The sequence below is a fragment of the Platalea leucorodia genome, assembly GCF_965183815.1.
Source record: "Platalea leucorodia genome assembly, chromosome: 16".
Taxonomy (NCBI): domain Eukaryota; kingdom Metazoa; phylum Chordata; class Aves; order Pelecaniformes; family Threskiornithidae; genus Platalea; species Platalea leucorodia.
This window is the reverse complement of record NC_138838.1, coordinates 1,193,241-1,212,726: the sequence shown is the minus strand read 5'-3', so window position 1 is coordinate 1,212,726 and position 19,486 is coordinate 1,193,241. Positions and strand designations below refer to the sequence as shown.

At 48.1% G+C, this 19,486-nt stretch overlaps 1 protein-coding gene across 3 annotated transcripts in view; it reads left to right on the top strand.

The window, feature by feature from the left end:
• The window catches only part of TSPOAP1 (TSPO associated protein 1), a gene marked incomplete at its 5' end in the record, with an annotated part of 70,479 nt that overhangs the window by 36,185 nt on the left and 14,808 nt on the right, over positions 1-19,486 (top strand). For all 3 annotated transcript variants that reach the window (XM_082328088.1, XM_082328086.1, XM_082328087.1), the window contains 13 exons: positions 453-636; positions 969-1,189; positions 3,522-3,631; positions 5,214-5,323; positions 6,765-7,580; positions 8,115-8,266; positions 9,323-9,916; positions 11,810-12,112; positions 12,409-12,588; positions 15,822-16,949; positions 17,559-17,685; positions 17,844-17,995; positions 18,183-18,351. In XM_082328088.1, the coding sequence (XP_082184214.1) occupies positions 453-636; positions 969-1,189; positions 3,522-3,631; positions 5,214-5,323; positions 6,765-7,580; positions 8,115-8,266; positions 9,323-9,916; positions 11,810-12,112; positions 12,409-12,588; positions 15,822-16,949; positions 17,559-17,685; positions 17,844-17,995; positions 18,183-18,351 (4,246 nt within the window). The remainder of the gene's footprint in view (positions 1-452; positions 637-968; positions 1,190-3,521; positions 3,632-5,213; positions 5,324-6,764; positions 7,581-8,114; positions 8,267-9,322; positions 9,917-11,809; positions 12,113-12,408; positions 12,589-15,821; positions 16,950-17,558; positions 17,686-17,843; positions 17,996-18,182; positions 18,352-19,486) is intronic.

The following is a 19,486-nucleotide window of genomic DNA, read 5'->3' as shown; positions in this document are numbered from 1 at the left end:
GCGAGGCCAGGGTAAGGCGTTGGGAGCTTGCTGGAGCCTCTGGAGTGATGGACGAGATGGAGCACTGGGAGAGCAATTCCTTTTGGAGATGTGATCTTAATGCTCCAATAAACACACAAGGCCTTTTCAAATCTTTTTCTTTTCAAGGCTTATTTGTCTTTGACTTATCTCATCTGGTCTTGTGCAGGGCTTGGATAGGATGTTGAAGTTCAAACCCAGCATTTCAGGGATAATTCCTAATTGAGCTTGCAGTCAGTCTCCTCATAGATGACGAGTCTCAGGTTTTCAAAGGTACTGTAGGTGCGGAGCTGCCAGTTACTAATAACCGTTCTGGGCAGGGCACACCTTTAGCTTCTTGGAGTCTGAGATCCTCTGAAAAGGCAGATGCTGTTTGGAGCCTCACTAGTGGTTTTGATATGGGTTTGTGCCTCATCTTGTGTCTCTCCTGTCAGGCCCGGGTGAAGGATCTAGAAGACCAGTGTCGCAGTCAAACAGAGCAGTTCAGCCTCCTGTCTCAGGAACTCAAACAATTCCGGCTTCAAACAGGAAAAATCGACCTTCTCACCTCTACGCTGGTGACTTCTGAGCTTCCTCTTGCCCTGTGCAGCGCTACCCCACAGCCCCACTGGGAGAAGGGTAATTGCTGGAGATGCCTACGAGTGTTTTGACAAATGAGTTATTTGTGTAAATGGAAAGGTGTAAAGGAAATAATGCAAATGTTTAGTTACCTTTTGGGATCTCTGTCTCTCTCTTTTGTAAATACCTTTGGTTCATTTTGTAGTCATAAAGAGAACTTGGCATTTCTCTGACCACAGAGAGCCCAGAGTGTCCAGTCTGTTGCACTGTTAAACGAATCACATTTTTAGAGGCTTGAGCTGCTCTAAAGGGTGTTTGCTCACCATGATGCTCACAGCTGATCTTGTATTCTGCCTGTGGCTAAAAGTAATGGAGAGATTATTTTATTGCAGAATCGACTGTTCCTGGATTGCTCGCTCACCAGAGCGCAAAGAAGGTTCACAATGAAGAGACTGATGAGTTGGAGTCGTCACAGCGGGTGCCTGATGCCACCGTTGGCTCCCCAGTTGCTCCTACCAGTTCTCAGAAACAAGGCAAGAAAGTGGAATCTCAGTCAAACTCTTCAAAATCGGAATCCATGCAGAACAGTCCAAAATCCTGCCCAACTCCAGAGGTCAGTATGGGAGTCCCCTCTGCGGCCTGTGCTTTCTAGTCACAAGGGAATAAATGCATTGCTGAGAGCGCCAATAATGTTGCATTCATTCCCTCCTGGCTGCCTGAAGAAAATGGGGGACAAACAAGAGAAAAGCTGTAGGAGAAAATTGAAAAGGCCTTGGATGCCCGTGCCTGTAATGCTCATTTGAACATATTGCTGTGCTCCAGAAAAAAATAACTGGCTAGACAGAGTGCTGGGAGCTTGGAGGAGGAGTGGGGTGGGGAGGTCGATTGGTGGGAAGTGTGGGAAAGCTCTTCCTAAGCTTCCTTGGGACTTCTCAGCTACTGTTAAAACACACGAAAGCTACAAACTCTTATTTTTAACATGCTGAGGAACTGGGTCCAGACTATTTTTGGCCTTGAGCTGTGGATGAGGGGCTCAAACTTCTTTGTTGATGCTTTTAGGTATTAAAACTTTACTTGGTGAAAGAAACCATTAAAAGATGCTGAGTTTGTGCTAGCAGAGGGATGGAATTAATAGGCTTTGCTTTTTTGTGTCACCAAGATTGCATAGGCGGTTGCTGCTTCTCCTCCCCAGGAGCTCTTACGTAGTGTTGTAGGGTTCCCTTCAGCAGTCTTTCATACTCTCTGCTGTACAGCACTTGATGTGACAATTTAGGGTAAAGTAGTGCTGTGAGTGGGGCTGGGGGTGGTGGTGTGGGAGGCAGCTTTTGCTCTTTTGGTCCACCGGTGTTTCCTGAGTGCTAAAACCTTCGAGGCCGCACGGAGTGCCTCATTGTACATGTGGAGGACGCTGAAGTCTTGAGCTGTCGAGGCCAGGGCACTAACGAAGGGATGCTGCTGTGGCAGGCGGTGTCCACCACTGTGTAAGGGCTCTGAGAAGCTGTCGTGTTCAGAGACAAAATGAAGGTCACACCCGGGGAGGAACAGGTATGTGACTACTATCAGTTCCGTAGTGGGAAAAATGACTATTTTTTAGTTCAAGAGAAAGCTTGGAAGCCACCGTGCCTCCATGGAGAGACAAGGCCAGTAGTGCCTACAGAGATCAGCGTGGGATCCTTGGAAAAGAGCCAGTGTGTGGAGCATTTGGCTTCAGCAACAGACGGTTAGGGAACACTCCAGAGCGTTAGCCAGGCTACTAAAAGCTACTCCACCTTTGGGTGGTACAGGGCGCAGGTGTTTGTTACCCTAGGACATGATGCAAGATTGCATTATGAGGAGTACGCTACCTGGAAAAGGTACTCTGAACTCTTCCAAAGATTAACTTTGGCAGTTCATATGCTAGAAAAAAATACCTGCTTTCTATTCTGGTGCCTGTGGTGGGTCTTCATCAATAATACATTTGCCTTGAGGTCTGCTTTAAAAAGGCAGCTTGAATCGGTTCATTGGCACCATTTCAGACAAACACAAGGGAAGTGCATTGCCTCAAAAGGTATGATTGCATTACATCACTCATTGCCACTGGATGTAAAATTGCAAAATGCCAATGGGACCAAAAAGTCGGAGACAAATTTCTCGAAGGTGCTCCTGCCAGTAGCCACCAAATGCATTCAGGGTGCAGCCTCCAGCTTAGGAAGTCCGTAAATAGCTGATAGCTAGAAACCAAGAGGCTGCACCAGGAGGAGGAGAGTTTCATGCTTACCCTGTCTCTTGTACACTTTCCTGCAACATATGCTACTGGCCCTTACCAGAGCCAGCTGTTTGGACTAGATAGAGCTTTGGTTGGAACTGGTAGAGCCTTCTGATCTTCTGAAAGTACAAAAACGTTATATTGAAGTATGTACAGGTGTTGGAGGGGAGCTGCCTGAACAAAAGAGCTTAGAGACTCAGACATCCAGTAGAGCTGTAAGGTCTCCTTTGTTCAGATTACCGTTTCTGTTGCACACATTTAGAGGTAGCAAGAAATGAATTTACTGAATTATGGATGTGTAGGGTGGAAGGGCCCTCCAGAGTCTTCAGTCCGATCTGCTATCCCAGTGGGACTGTCACCAACACTAGACCAGTGGGGCCATGGCTTTGCCTACCTGAGGCTCTAAGTTCTTGAAGAATGGAGATCCCCCGCCTCAGTGGGAACCTATCTCACGGTTGCATCACCCACCTGAGTTTTTCCTAATGTCTGACTGGAACCCCTGAAGCTGCAACTTGGAGCTGTTGCCTCTTATTATTACTTCTTCACCTTAGAAGTCATTCTTCCTGATGGTTCTTAGCCCAGTGGCCAGACTGGCATCACACATGAGCTTAGAGGACTTGTTCGCTGATTTTTGAACCCTTTGAGTGTTCCTTTACTCTGATTTGGGCCATATCATATCCTTCATCTTTAATGTTTTAAGGTGGACACTGCAAGTGAAATGGAAGAACTGGATGTTGACAGCATCTCTCTAATGCCAGAGCCAGGCAGCCAAGGCCCTGCGAAGCTCCAGGTGTTCTTAGCTCGATACAGGTACGGGGTCATTTCTTGTGGTCTGTGAGGTTAGCTTATCTCACAGTTGCCTGTTTTACCCTGTTCTCTAACAGTAACCGCTGTTAGGGATGGTATTAGGTTACACCATGTATCCTACTCCTCCATGCGATTCTTTGTGACCTGTTATTTCCTGTACAAGCATATCCAATGTGCTTGGCTTAACAAAAACATAGGAGGCTCATGTGTTGTTCAGTGAACAGCGCTGTGTGAATTTTTTTTTTTTTCTAATTTAATATGATACTGGATAGAAAATTGAGTTTGAATTGACACATCCCTTGAAATGTCTGATTTCTCCAGAACAGTCCAAGAAATTTTCTCCAAGAAGATCTTACTCCAACAATTAAGAAAATTTTAGCCCACAAATACTGAATTGAAGTTTTTGACCAAAATCATCCTGGTTGTAATTAAAAAAAAAAAAAATGCACTGAATAACCCCCGATTTTTCTGCTAACTATTGCAATCCACTGAGCAATAGCCACTGGCTATTACAGTTCCAGAAGTATTGGCATACCCTTCAGCTTTTAGCCTGTGGGTTGGGAGGAGGAGAACTGGGATGATTCTGTGCTTGTGAGGAGTAGATCAAATGGGATCGGTGTCTTTGTGCCAGAGTCTTGGGCCCGTAGGGTCTCGCTCAGCTCATAGAGAGGCTTTGGCATGTTGAAATCCCTTTTAAAGACTAAAGAGCAGGAATTAGCAGTAGGTGCTTGCAAAGATAAAGTTTTTTTATGAGGCATTTTCCTGCGATAGGCCCTCTGGTTAGCTCAAGGATCCCAGGGTAGGCAGGTGAAAACTACCTGGAGTCCAAATCCTATCACCAATGTATTATTTTCACACTAGTGGAGCTTTTGGACTGCTGTTTAAAATGTAGAGTTACAGCACTGAGAGTTGTATAACTTCGATCCCAAGGGTTGGATAACTATGAAGAAAAAGGCTAGAAACCTTTTCTTCACTCATGTAACTTTCTTCTTGCGCAGATCAGCTCGTTCTTAGGGTTTTAAACGTGAGAATTTTGAGATTCCGTGCTGTGCTTGTCCATGACAGTCGTACGGCTGATAAAGTGTACCTTAAATGTTTGGGGCATTTTCGATGCTTTGGGGTTTTTTGTTTGTTTTTCCCAAAACTATTAAGTACATGAAATGTAGAGAGCTATCTACCTGAAATAGTTAAGAGTGCAGGTGAATTTAAGGATGTCTATTTTAGAAACGCAGAGTCCTACAACTTATCTACTTGGTACACTCAGAAACGCAGCAGGCGCTCAGGTAATTCAAATCTTTTTTTAAACACTTTCTTGAGTCACTCTGATCTGTTCCTTCAGATGTCGCAAGACATCTGTTCTACTACTCAGAAAATTATTCCTAGCTGCTATTTGAACATGGAGCAGTATGTTAATGAGTTATATATAAAACTGCAAACTAGAGTCTTGACCTTTGTCTGTGGAATTTGCTGCTTGCAAAAAGTAGATGCAGTCCCAGTGAATTGTAAGCTGATCTCGCATTAGGCTTGAATGTGTTGCTGTGACAGTTCCTATACAAAGTAAGCCTTCATATTGTAAATATTTCAGCTACAATCCTTTTGATGGACCTAATGAAAATCCAGAGGCAGAGCTTCCGCTGACTGCAGGAGAATATATTTACATCTATGGAGACATGGATGAAGACGGCTTCTTTGAAGGTGTGTTTTAGCAGAATGAGATGTCCTGAATTACGATGGAGAGTTGATCCCTCTTAAAAAAACAAGAGAGGAATTTAGTGAATCTTGAAACCTCAAGATAAAGGTTTTCTGCCCAAAGTTGGTTTGTTAGAGGGAAGAGCAGATTCTTTTGGAAAAGGGTTTATTTATGTCATGATTAAATTAGGTCTAAAACGTGAAATCCTGTGATTTCAGTGGGAATTTTGCCACTGCTTCCAGCAGAGCTCTGGATTTCATCCCCATATGGTTCCTCCCTAGCCATGGAGAGGAACATGTTCAGCCCTGGGCACCTTCTGCAGATGGTCTGTTTCCCTCTTTCCAGCGACTGCATAGTGAGCCAGAGACCGTAGGCAGTTGATGGTCTTGATTACCTCTTGCTCTTTTGTCAGAGTAGGGTATCAGCTGAGCGGTCCAACCTACAGTTGTTATCCTATTTGATGTCATACAGCGTGTTTCTCTTTTGCCACCTTTGAAAGCATGATCCTCATTGACTAATAGGCAGATGGAATTGAAACCAAGAATTGTGGCCTGTAAATTTGTAATGACGTTTCTTTGTGGAGCTGGCTTGCTTAATGGGACGAAGGATCCTGATTTACCGAGGTGCTTTGCAAGAGCTGAGGCAAATGCATGCCATGATGCGCTGCTTGCTCTTTGACTGTTCTGGCTCTTTCTTTCTTTCTATTTCCAAGCTTCTCATGTATTTGTTTGTTTGTTTGTTTGTTTATTGTTTAAAGAATAAAAAGGTTATTCTTTACTAACGTTTTCTGCTTTCCCTGCTTTCAATTAATTTGCTGTAGGTGTTGTTTGAAACGGGAAAGTAAGTGCAATCCCTACACGCTGCTCTTTTGACTGTGATTTGAGGGCTCTTGCCCGTACCAAGAGTGCTGTGGTATCGGTCGTCCCCGTGGGTCCTTTTGGGACATCTTTATTACAGAAACTAGCGTAACAAAGGAGGGAACTAAAAAGAAGGCCAGAGCTGAATACAGAGCTGGAAAGATGGACTTTCTTGAGGAAGTACTACAAAACTCAAATCTGTATGGCTGGGAGAAGACGTAAAATCATCAGTCTGCATAGTTTGGGAAGGCTAGAAAAAGACACTTAAGTTGGTGAAAGAGCTGTGATTAGGAACGATAGGATAATGAAGAAGGAAAATCCCTTAAGCTAATCACACAAAACTTTCTAGTTAGTTGGCTCTGGAATGTGCGGAGCAGTGAGTTGTCTCACTGTGGCCATTAGATCTAACTAGGGAAGCCCTAGGAAATGCAGGAAATTTTGCCAGGAATAACCTTCCAGAGGTTTTTTTTCCACTTCTGACTGCAGTGCAGTTACGACCTAGTGTAGATGTTGTCACGTTGTCTTCACAGATGGGTTGGAAGGCTGAACGGTAGGTGCAGTGGTAACAGGTTTCCTGTTTTTTGTTTAGGGGAGCTGATGGATGGCCGGCGAGGGCTGGTCCCCTCCAATTTTGTTGAGCGAGTTTCAGATGATGACCTCATGACGTTTCTGCCTTCGGAGCTGAATGATCTCACCCATAGTTCATACCAGGAGAAAAGTTTTGTCAGTGCAAGCACCAGCAGTGGAGATAAGAGTGATTTCTCCATTGAAGAGAGTAGCATCAGTCCATTGGCCAGTAGAGCAGAAGGAGACCAGGAGGAACCTGTTAGTCATACAGCAGTGCCTTACCCAAGAAAATTGACTTTGATCAAGCAGCTTGCCAGAAGCATAGTTGTAGGCTGGGAACCACCACTTTTGCCAGCTGGCTGCCCAGACATACAAAGCTACAACATCTATGTGGATGAAGAGCTACGTCAAAATGTGAAGAGTGGCTTTCAGACCAAAGCAGTGATTGAAAAGCTGGATTTAAAGACAAAGGCTTACCGTGTATCCGTGCAGGCTGTGACAGAGCAAGGCAGTTCTGATAAACTGCGATGCACTTTCTTTGTGGGGCAAGATTTTTGTGTGGCACCAACTATGCTGAAAGTCAGAAGCGTCACTGCCACGTCCGCAGAGATCTCGTGGCTTCCCTGCAACAGCAATTACAACCACGCAGTGTATCTCAATGGGGAGGAATGTGACATAACAAAACCCGGGGTCTACTGGTACACCTTCCGCAACCTGCAGCCGAGCACTCCGTATGTTGCCAAGCTGGAGGCCCGGCCCTTGAGAACACCTTGGGAAGAGGTCCCAGAGGGGCAGGAGCAGAACTCAGCTGTGATACACTTCACTACCCCGCTAGCAGGTATCAGAGCAGTCGTGCCCGTTGCCACTGTGCATGGAGTGCTTGGAGCAGTGCACTCTGTCGTTACTTTGCTATGAAGCCTTGGGGCGAAGGGAAGCAAGGTTTATTAGGTCCCAAAGCCTGAGATGCTGCACTGTTTTGTCTTAATGTTTTTCTTCCTTTATTTTAAAAATTTATTAGCTTTTTTGTTTTTGTTTGCTCTGAGAAGCCATCCCCTTTGCTGATTTGAGCAGCATGCCTCTCAGGGCATGGAAGATCTGGTTTGCCATGACCTTGCTCGAAGGGTTGCTGCATCTTGGCCTCAGCTACTTTTGCAAAGTCCTGTTTTCTGTGCATTAAAGCTTTCACAGAACAAGAGCACCGTATTTTCTCTGGTTCTGTCTATCGTTTCCCAAGACTAGCCTGGCTATTCTAGTACGGTTCTGCAGTGGCAAGTCTGGCATGGGAGTTTTCTCTTTGATTCTAACCAGGGTTTAGTTTAGCTTTATGCTGTAGTCAGGTAAGCAAGAGGAAAATCTTTTTGGTCTCTCGCAGGCACACCTGATGCTCCTTTGGATGTCCAGGTAGAAGCTGGTCCCTCACCAGGTATCCTCGTTATCAGCTGGTTACCTGTCACCATTGATGCTGAAGGATCTTCCAATGGCGTTCGAGTCACCGGTTACGCCGTGTATGCGGATGGACAGAAGGTATTGTGCTGATGCTGTGCAAGGCTGATGTTTGAGCAGGTGGGTGGCTGGAGGCTGGGACAGGGGTAGTGGGCAGTTGCAGAGCCTCAAGACCTGGAAAGCTTGATCCGGTAAGCATGCCATGAGGAGGCAATGACCGTCCTTGGCCTGGAAAGGAATGATATTAGAGAAGGGACAATGCCTGGGCTGTTTGCTTTGACTGATGCACACCAAAAAAAGACATCTATCCAGATTTTTGATGTGTTCTTGATAAAACTAAGGTAGGAAAGTTCCTCTGTCAGGGCCCTTCACTAGCAAAACAGGACAATTAGTGTCAGCCTCCTCTGTCTCACCCAGGCACTAGCTTGATCCTTGGGGAAACAGGGAGCTCAGTGAGCAATGAGTCCACAGGGCATGGACAGAGTACAAGTACAAGCACAAAACCTTGCCACCACTTGGGGCTTGTCTCTGGACTATGAGGAGTGAGGTGTAGTTCTCCAGCCCTTTCTTAAATTAGGGACAGACAAAGGGAGAGGTGTACAAACACCCCAGGCTCCACTGCTAATACTGGTAAAGAACCTCCAGGGATATTCTGTATTAAAAGTGGCCCGCGGTCTTCTGCACAGATGATGTTGTGCCGTTGGCCATGGGAGAGGCAAGCCGCAGCTGTTGAAAGGAGCACAGTGCAAAGCAGAGTGGTGCTGTGTTGGATGATTGCTCTTTTATCACAGAAATGCTTTTTCCTCTACACAGGTCAAAAAAGGAGTCTGGGAAGGCAGACGAAAGGGAGGCCAAAAGGGATAGCCTTTTAAAGCGTAGGGAACAAGGAGAGTTAAAACCTGGAGTAGGAGGGAATATTGTTGTATTTTGTAGAATATCGAGTTTCTCAAGTGGTTATGGTAACATTTTCTCTTTACTGTTCATTCTTCCCTGATGTTGTGCAGAAGGGTGAGAATTCTCCACGCATGCTCTCAAGAGCTTTGGGGTCTATAGTTAACTTTGGGTTCAGGAATTGTTGTTCTCAGAAGGGCTGAGCTGTGCACAATAAATAATTGTTCCCTGTTTTTTTGCTCGCAGGCGATAGAAGTTACTTCTCCAACAGCTGGGAGCGTCCTGGTGGATTTGTCCCAGCTTCAGATGTTCCAGGTGTGCCGGGAGGTTTCTGTGAGAACGATGTCTCTGTACGGGGAGTCGGTGGATTCAGTTCCAGCCCAGATTTCCTCGGTTTTGCTGCGAGCCTCTCACCGCTCTTCACCTTCAGATTCTGCCGTTTCTACCACTTTTACCTCTAGACTGCCCCATGGAGAACCCAGGGGCTCTCTGCCTGCACGCAGCCCCCCCACGCACCAGACAGCTGCACTCCTGCTTCGACAAAAAGTTCCCACTGACAGCTCAGATGCCAAACTGACTGATCTCTCCTCCAGCCCCGACGGCTCAGTGCGATCTCTGCCGGAGAAAGCCGCTTCGCCGCCGCACCTCTCCTCTCCCAGTGCTTCCTTGGTGCAAGTTTTAGGCACTTCCCCACAGGGATCGGATGCTGTACGAGACAAGAAATGCCTGACTGTGCCTCCTCAGCAAGCTGGCAGCGCAGTGCTCCCCGGTGAGGGCACGGAGCCTGGCCCTTCAAGGGAAGCAGAATTGCAAGGCCTGGGTGAAGGGACGGAGGTGCAGGTAAGCGCTTACGTCTCCTGCCCAGTACCATGTGTGCTGGGAAGGAGAATGGATCATTTTGGGGACTGGAACGAAATGCCACTGAGCATCTTTCTCTTTCTGTGGCACACTGTTGCCTCTGGGCCATCATCCAGTGGTAGGCAAACGGGCAGGGAGTATTGGCTGCTGTTGTGTACCTGGAAGAGCAGATGAAGCTCGCCACTTGATCGCACGTGTGCAAGCAGCTCAGGAATAGAGAGTCAGGAAAGCAAGAATTCATCAGAGAGAGAAGGTGAAAAGGACGTTGCCACTGATGATGTCGGTGTTAGTCTGGCATTGCTGTGCTCTCTGACTTGAAGGGGTCTTCTCCGGTCTGGTGGGTTTGCACAAGGCGGAGTAGGCGCTCTAGCACGGTGGAGCACCTGAATCCCGTAGGGTGGGTGAGTGCTTTCAGGGCTTTTTTAGGAAGGTGGTGAGGATGTCTGAGAGCCCCATAAGAAAACAGGTAAATAATCTATAAGGTGCTCGCTCTGTGACAAGAGGGAAGTGGGTCCTGTTGGTGTGTGATGTATTATATCAGGAAAAAGGATCTTTTTCCCATTCTGGCCTTTGACATCGGGGACTCAGGGGAGTGCTTCAAACTGTTAAATGCAGCATGACTTTATGAGTCATGGTGGTGTGAGCTTGCAAAGGCTCCGAGTTAGACAAAAGCAGGGAAGACTTCTGATAATTGCTGCACCATCAGCACCTGTGTGGGCCCAAGACCAAAGGTCAGGTAAATACACAGAAGAATTGAGATGCTGAATGCAAAATTCCAATCATGATTCTTCAGCCCCTGGTCATTTGCTGCTCACAGTACCTCAAGTCAATTGTTGTGATTCATTTGCCCACGCTTAGATGTCTAGTGTAGATGGCTACACATGGGTGGGTCGCTTTCCCTGCTTTGTAGTCAGTGGAGCAAAATGCGTGCTTCCAGGATGCAAATCATCTTTCTTGCTTGAGATGTCTGTCTTCACTTGGCTGTCAACAAAGAGAAGCAGGGCAGGAGGATCCTAGCTGTCAGATTAAACATGAGATCTAGACCTGTCTGGCTTTTGCCTGAGCCCAGGCGACGTTTAGAAACTAGGCACTGCAGTGTGTAAATCTCCCTAGGGGTTTGATCCTGTAAATATTTTCAAAGTCTGCCTAGGCTGTGCTCCATTGCAGAATACAGTGGAGGCTGCCTTATCTTAGAGCGAGGGTTAGAGAAAGGGGTGGTTGATGAAGGAGGCCCACCTGCCTTACCCTCCTTGATCCTGGGGTTCCACTCCTCCATCTCCCAGAGGTTTTCTTAAACACCAGACTGAACTGAATAGAAAACAGACGAAAATTTAAAATTTCTGTAATCCAGCTAGGTGACCTAACCACGAGTCTGTGCAGTTGTACTCTGGGTATATTCTTCATTAATTCCCCTTTTCTTCACAGCCCTTACCAGCTCCGAGAAATGCTGGCGTAGCGTCCTCACCTCCAGCTCAAGCTAACCTGCAAGCTGGTGTGTAGGACATTCCTCTGGCAGACGAGAGTGGGAAATGACCTTGTTGTATAGCTTGGGCTCTTCTTGCTGCTCTAAAACTAGTTATTGTCAATACACTTCTGTGGCTTACACGAGCCACGTGTGGTGGCCAGAGCTGCAGCAGTGGAAAAACCGTGTGTCTACTTGGAGCTAATGGCAGGGAGGGGTTTGTTCCAGGGCTGGCCAACCTTCGCAGCTGCAAACTGCCTGCCAAAATATTTGTATGCCAGCAGCGCAGAACGCATAGTGTTTGTGTCAGAGAGTTTGGGGTGGTAAGGGCCCCCTTCTGGTGCACAGGTATTGCATGATATCTCCCCCAGGTTTCACAGTTTGTGATGACCTTTTTTTGGCTTGTTTGCCAGATGGAGCAATCTGTAACGGAAGCACCAGAGCTGGAAAGCCCATCTAACAGTAGTCTGAAGATACGTATGGAGACCTGCCATGCATGCTCCGTGGAGGAGTCACCAAAAGGTCCCAGTGCTGAAAGAGAGAAAGAGGGAGAGGAGAAGCGCTTGAGCCCAGAGCCTTTGTCCTCCCCCAGCCAGGCTGAGGGGACAGAGGGCACCTTCAGAGACGCAAGCGTGGGTGGAAGCAGCTGTCAGGAGTTCCTGAGGTTGTCCCCTGGCAAGGAGGTGATGAAAGAAATGTCCAGAGTGAAAAGAGAGGTTTGTTTAACCTTGGTTGAGTGTCTCTGCCCATGGAGGAATGTGGATTGTGTTTGACATCCCTAGGTTTTACGATCTTACGCAGTACGGCTCTTCTGCAGGCTATAAAATGGGTCTGCCAGTTTTGTGGGTCTCTGTGTGTGTGTACACACGTGCCAATTGCTGCATTGGGTGCTGCCGAATTTATTTCCCACCACACTTTAGCTGTATGTGTATGAGAGAAAGGTAAAATGCTCCTTTATTGCTGAAATAGAGTGCCTGAGAAGGCTGAGAAAATCTGTTTTGCTTTTCAACAGCAAGAAGAAAAAATGTCTGAAATGGGAAGACGACAGCTGACCCTTTTTGCTGAGCACAACCGTAGTTCTGACCTTTCAGATATTTTGGAAGAGGAGGAAGAAGACGAACTGTCTTCAGAAGCTCTGGAAGAGAAGAAATGGGACCAGAGAGAGCCATGTTCCCGGGAGAACGGGGAAAAGGTAACTCGTTGCAGAGTAATGCTCACGGGGAGCGCCAGTGCAGCCATCCCATGTCATCAGCTCACAGGAGGAGGTGCTGGTCTGAGCTCAGCGCTCTCAACAGTGCTTGGCTAAGTTCACGCCTGCTCTGCTTTTACTCCCATTGTTGTCTTAAGCTAGGAAAAATGCAAGCTCTTTGTGAGAGGGAAGGGTGTTTATACGTAATGAATGTACCCAGGGTTTAATTAGTTGGAAAAACACACAATGTAATGTGAACTTTAGAACCCAGGGTTAAAAATCAATCTTATTGATGAAGTTCTTAATATAGATATAAACAGTGAACACATAGGAATCTGTAAAGTCCACCCATCTGTAGATGCTGTACCAACCCCCTTTCCCTCTTCAGGCAAAACAGGCATGTGGTATTTTGGCCTCAGTCCTGCCAACGCTCCTGAACGTGAATAATTTAGCGCAGATTATTTTGCGTAGAGCTTGGTGCCCTCTGTAGGAATGGATGGCTTGTAGGAGCGGAGCTGTGGCTTTGCAGTTCAAGTGTTGCAAGCGAGGAGATACTGGTGGAGCTGAACTGTGTTCAGACAGTTAAAGCTAGTTCGTGTGTTATAATGCATCTGTGACAGGTAACGTGTGCTTAACACTGTGTGACTGGAAAGTGGTATGTAATCATACAGATTACGGCAGTTGAGATGAATGGGCACGAGGGAAAGTATTGAGGTTGAATGATGGAGAAATTAGGAAGGTGGGTAGGAAATGGGATACGCCTGTATAGCAAGAAAGCACCCTCATTTTTTTTCATGTGACCAAAGAACATCTGTAATTTGTTGATGCTGACCCGTGGCTGCTAGCCTGCAGCACAGATGGGATGGGTCTGGTGAGCATGAAATGATCGGTAGCAGACAGTGTAATGATTCTGGAGTAAATCTGCTGCCGCTCCTTTTCCCCTTCTGAAGGGGGTTCTGCTTCCCGGGCGGGGAGGCTGGGCCAGCAGAGCAGCGTGTCGGGAGCCCCGGGAGAGCCCGGTGGCTGGAGGTGCTGGGGCTGCCTGGGAAGGAGTTGTTGAAAGGGCTTCCAGTTGTTGGGATTGCACTGGAAAAAAATGAGTGAAAAACAGTTTGCCTGGAAGGAGAAAAGAGGAAGTCAGAACAGTCAAGAAGGCCGTTCTTTGTCGCTTTTTCCTGGGTGTTTTATTGGCCTGAATGTTTTTGGTTTTTTGGTTTTTTTTCCTGCAAAAAAAAATGCCGAAACCCCACGCACATCCTGTTGAATGGAGCAAACTGGTGCTTCTTGGCCTGATAAAGTGATTGTTTTCTGTTCTGGCAGTGACAAGTTGAGCGTGTGAGCATGACAAGATGCTGAATGGGGAGAGGACACGGGTAGGAAGCTTTAGGGCACAGAGCTCCCAAGACTGCCTTGTAGAGTGAAGGAAGATGGTGACTGAGGCAGGCCAGGTCTCAGCAGGGCTCTTTTCTAGGATTCTGCATATTTAGTAACATTTTGGGTTATCTCAAGACTCCTCAGCCAACTCTTTCAGGATTTGCGGGATGAAAGAATGGAGGGGTGCTGCTTTTAAAATGTTTAACCTCAAAGAAGTTGTTTAATTTCTCAAACCATTTATTATATTAAATCTCAAAAGCCACAGCTTTGTAAACAGCTAAAATAAGTCTTACTGGACTTATTTTATAGTTGCCTTTGTAAATTCTGCATATTCTTAATTGGTGCTAACAAGGTAGGAGCCTAGAGTGCATGTCCTGTAAAGAGAGTTTGAGGAAGCTGAGCTTGTTTGGTCTGGCAAAGAGGAGGTGAGCGGGAGATCTTGTAGCTGCCTACAACTGTTGGAAGGATGGTTAAAAGGGTGAGAGAGCCAAAGTCGTCTTGTTCGTGGCAGATGATATAAAAAGAGGCAGCAGTCTCTGAGGTGAGAGTTGCTGTTCATGCTGGAGATGAGTGCAAACTTCTTTCCCAGGAGGGTGGTGCAGCCTTGGGACAGGTCCGCAGAGAGGTGAGGGATCGCCGTTCTTTCTTTGTTTTCAAGCCTCAGCTAAGCAAAGACACTGATTTACTGTTGGCAACACTCCTGCTGCAATCAGGAGACTGAACTGGAGACCTCTGGAGGCCCCTTCAACCAATGCTGTATATAATTCAAGACCAGCTTTTGCTTGGAAAAAGTTATGGAGGTTGGAATAATCAATAGGCAGCTTACAACTGCCTTTTTTTCCCCACTGTGGTTCAGTTTTTAATTATCTCTGAACGGGCCTGCTCATGCCTGTAGCATAACACATCAATAGCTACATATGCTTTGTAAACTATTTGTAAGTGTTTTTACAACATGTCATGATATCAATTGTCAGGGAAGTTGAACAAGAGACCTCCAGAGGTATCTTCCAACCTAAATTACACTATGCATCTTGGGTTCTACCTTTCTATTTTAGTATAAATGTAGGAAGTGACAAACCATAAATTCCACAGTTGGTCCAAGACAAATTTTAAAATTCAGCAGTGTTTTCCCAAAAGTTTTACGTAACCTGGTAGGCTCTTACCCAGCTGCAAGTGAAACGCAAGTCTGTGTGCCCCCTTTGAGGTAAAGGGTTTTCATGTGTATTTTTGGCAACTCTGTTCACCTGGATTTGCAGACAGTAACTACTGTAGAGCCGGACCTTGACAGATGATGGGAAGGGCCTAGGGAAGGGCCTCCCATAGGAGCAACATCTCCAAGGGGTGTCTTGCTGCGCAGGGTCACTTCTTCTGTTCCAGTGTGAGGACGGAGAGGTAAGGGAGGGCTGTGGGGTCCTTGGGTGAGCGCAGGCTGTGAGACTCATCCCTGCGGAGGGAGGAACCCAGCCAGCTCTAACGTGCAGCGACCAGCCGTGGAGGAACTGTGCCTCTCCTGCCCCGTCATCCCAAACTGGGGATGCTGAAGCTGTGGGGAATCAAGTGGGCAGGATGAAAGGTGCTGCAGGTAGTTGTGTGTGTAGGGGCAGAGGCTGGGAGGGAGCTCTTCCATGCATTGGCCTTTCTCGCTTTCCGCTGCATCGCTAGTTCATCTGGTTGTCTTTTGCCAGAAGACCCATTGCTCTCTTTTGCTTCCTACCCTTGCTTCGCTGCAGACCACAGTCGCCGCTCCATACTGCTGTGCTGGGAGGGAATCAGCTGTAACTTTGCCTCCTTTTTAATGTTTATTTCCTCTCTTTTTTCCTTTGCTTGTCCTGGCTGTGGCTTTTCTCGGGGGCTGGGTACAGATGGATCTTTGTGATACTGACAGCGATGAGGAGATTCTGGAGAGGATACTAGAGCTCCCGCTTCAGAAGAACCACAGCAAGAAATTGTTTAGCATCCCTGAAGTGACTGAGGATGAGGATGAAGATGAGGATGAGAAGTGTGTTATGGAGGAACAGGCAGACCCTCAAGACTCCTTGGAAAAACTTACCTACCATTCAGGAAGGACAGAGAAGCCACTCAACATCAAGGAGCCGTTTCTGAAGGCAGATGGGAGCAATACCTCCACGGATGTGTCCTCTCGGACTCCGTGGGAGGAGCATCGTGTTAAGGAGAGCAGAGCGGACGCTGACCATGTGAATCCTGCCTTTGTCCAGCCGACCTGGAGTCAGAAGAAGGCAAACTGGAACTGGGGCTACCAGGAGAACGATCCGAAGTCCGGGACTGGGGCAAGTCCCACTTGGAGCAAGAAGAAGGGAAATAATTATCGAGAGAAGATCCGGAGTCGGCCTGAGATGGGTAGGAAGAGACAGAATGATTTAACAGAGCACTGCAGTCGCCTGCTGGGCAACTGCAGCCAGATGGGAAGCGGGTTATACAGAGCTCCTAGCCTCAGGGAAGAGCTGAACATTGTGAGCAGTGCTGGTGGTAAGGAGGGGTTTGATATGTACAGTCGTGCCAGACAAGGCACCTTACGAAAAAACCACATGAAAGCAGCAGTTTCAGGGTTTGCAGAACCTGCTGGGATGGCAACACACTGCTCCGGCCCCAGGAGCCTGGAAATAGACATTGAATACGACTCCGAAGACGATCAGGATTCGACCTGTGCATCCCCCCCTGAGAGCAGGCTGTGGCCAGAAAGGTCCCAGAGCTGTCAGGGGGACTGGAGTGATTGCTCCAGTCAATCTGAGGTTGCCCACACAGATGGCAGAAGGGACCTGACCAGACTGGAGATGATGGAAGAGCAGGGTATGGAGTGGGCTGGGTCTCCGAGCCGGCACCTGCGATTCTTCTGCCGGGAGAAGGAAGCACTGAGATGTGAGAGCAGTTCTGAGGAGCAGGGCTGGGAGCTGGACTGTAAGTCACCTGGCTGGAGAAGGAGGCTCGAACATCCTTCGAAGGGGATACGTAGCACCTCCTTGCACAAAAGGGTTGGGTGACTTTTCCTATTCTGGCTTTGAAGCAGCTTGCAGTGGCGTTAGCTTCCCTCTGCTTCCTTGGCCTGCCTGTATCTTGCTTTGTTCAGTGTTGTCCAGAGAAAGGACCCTCCTCTAGGATTGTCTGGAAGAATATCTGAGAGATTCTGTAGTTCTGTGCTGCTCCGTGGCTTTTCTTGTATTAGCTGCTTCTGCTTTTCCTGCTAACTGACCGAGTGTCACCGATGCAGTATTCCTTTTCGCACTGGGTCTTCCTCCCCATGGCAGGAGGCTGTGGGACCCAAATGAAAATCCGTGGTGAAATAAGCTGATTTGTGAAAGCTTTGTGTAGATGATGACTGTAATGTCATTGCCTCCCCTCGAAATGCCCTTTCCTGCGTCCTCACGCTCACCAAGGCGTTCGTCACTGGTGCCTGGCAGGGTGCCTGCCTGTACTTAGTTCTGTTTTCCGACTCCCTTGGTATTTTCAGCTCTAGAGTGTCCCTGAAGAGGAATGTTGCATTTGGATGCACTGCTCTTTGTGGAGTGCGTTTGGGCTGAGCGCTGTTCACGCGAGTCGGAAGGCGGAGGCTGCTACTAACTCTCTGGTGGTTCCTGTTGCAGGCGGCCGGTAGCAAAGATCCTAGGGGCCAGGAGCTGCCTGGCACAGCCGCCTGGCAGGCTCCCAGCAGAAGAGGGAACAAGAGCGTAAGAAGAAGCCACATGCAGAAACCTTTGCTCTCTAGTCCAGGTGAGTGGGCAAGGGGGAGAGAGGTGGGCAGCAGGCGAGAGGGAGGCTATTGGAAATGGCAGGGATGAGGCTAGTAGGCAGTATTTGAGCCATGCAGGGCTCCGGCAGGGGAATGGTGCTGATGTTATCTGTCTGGTGTGTCCCCTGTCTGCACACAGGTCCTCCACGGAGCACCGCTTCAGAAACCTCTGTTAAAGATGATGGCATTAGAATATTTGTGGCTCTCTTTGACTACGATCCTGTTTCTATGTCTCCTAACCCTGACGCAGCAGAAGAGGAGCTCCCATTTAAGGAGGGACAGATCCTGAAAGTAAGAGCACACCTTAGCGAACGTCTCCTACTCCGTATGGATCCATCTGATGTTCCAGGGACAGCATAAACCTTGGGAGGCAGACACTCCTTCATCTTGGGAGTTTCCTTAGCCTCCCTTTCTCCTTTCTCTGTGCATCTCAGTCCCTGTAGCATAAGCAGTCTCTGGCCTGTCTTTTCCCTTGCAGGTATGGGGAGACAAGGATGCTGATGGCTTTTACAGGGGTGAATGTGCAGGAAGGGAGGGGTACATTCCCTGCAACATGGTATCAGAAGTCCAGGTGGAGAACAATGAAATCAAGAAGCAGCTCCTAAAGCAAGGGTTCCTGCCTGCCGACACACCGGTGGAGAGCATAGGTACTGTATCTCCTCTGTGTGCGTCCTGTGCTAGTGTCAGCGTGTTTCTTTGCTGAAATGTGCAAAGCTCAGTCATGCTGTCGAGCTGTGTGGCCAGCGCAGCCCACCAAAACGATCTCTAGCGCTGGTCCCCAGGATCGGAAGGCTTGTTTAGCGGCTGTTGCAGTAGCGAGCAGGGAGGTCTCGATGGACGAGGGAGGCAGGTGTGCTGAGGTCTCCGTTCGTACCTGACTCTGCTGCCGCACAGCGCTGCCCAAGGCTGTGCTCGAGGCGTCGTGTCTGTGAACTCAGCACAGTGTGAGCGAGGCCGATCCTCGCCAGAGAGGGGGAAACAAAAAAGTTTGAAGAGCAGCTGAAGGATGTGAACAAGAGTTTTCAGTTCTGTGTTCTCTCCTTTGTTTTGCGAGTCTGTAATGGAACGCATAGGGGTGACCCTGCTCTTGGTGAGAGAATCTGTGAATTGGGAATGGAGGAGGATGGGGGGAGACTCGTGGGGAAGGGGAAGGAAGGGCGTGAGACGGCAAGGCAGGCAGTTGGCAGTGTCCAAGGAGCAGACCTGGTCCTGGGGCTCCCCTCCTTACTCACTCCCTGAAGTACGTGGTTCAGTGCTTTATGCACTGCAGAGACTTCCCTGTTTCTTCCCGCTCGTGTACTCAGAGAGAGGAGAGGAACCTTCCCTGGGTGGGGCAGCCATCACAGCTCGGGCTGAGTTAGGCTGCAGTTCAGTGGCTGTGAGCTGCCCCGAGACTGCCGTCAGCATATTGGTGTCCCAATGCCAGTCCCTTGTACTCTCCATCTCTCATCCTGCTCCTCTCGGTGTGCTCTCTGCTACCAGTGGCGATTGTTTGACCTGCTCCACTTGTTAAAATAAGAGGACATCCTTGTTTTGCCTGGCCGCTGTTTCCCCACCAGCTCAGCAGGGTAAAACAGCACAAGTGTAGGTCTGATGGCAAAGGTAAACCCTGAACGGTTCCACTGCCTCTCACAGGCAGTGGAGGAAAAACAGGAAAAAAAAAAAAAAGGAAAAAGAAGGATCAAACTTGTTTCGATTTCTCTGCAGTGAGACCCAGGGTCCAGCCCTAGAGGCCAAGGGGCTGAGAGTGCCCAGCTCCGAAATGCGGGTCTCTGGAAGGTT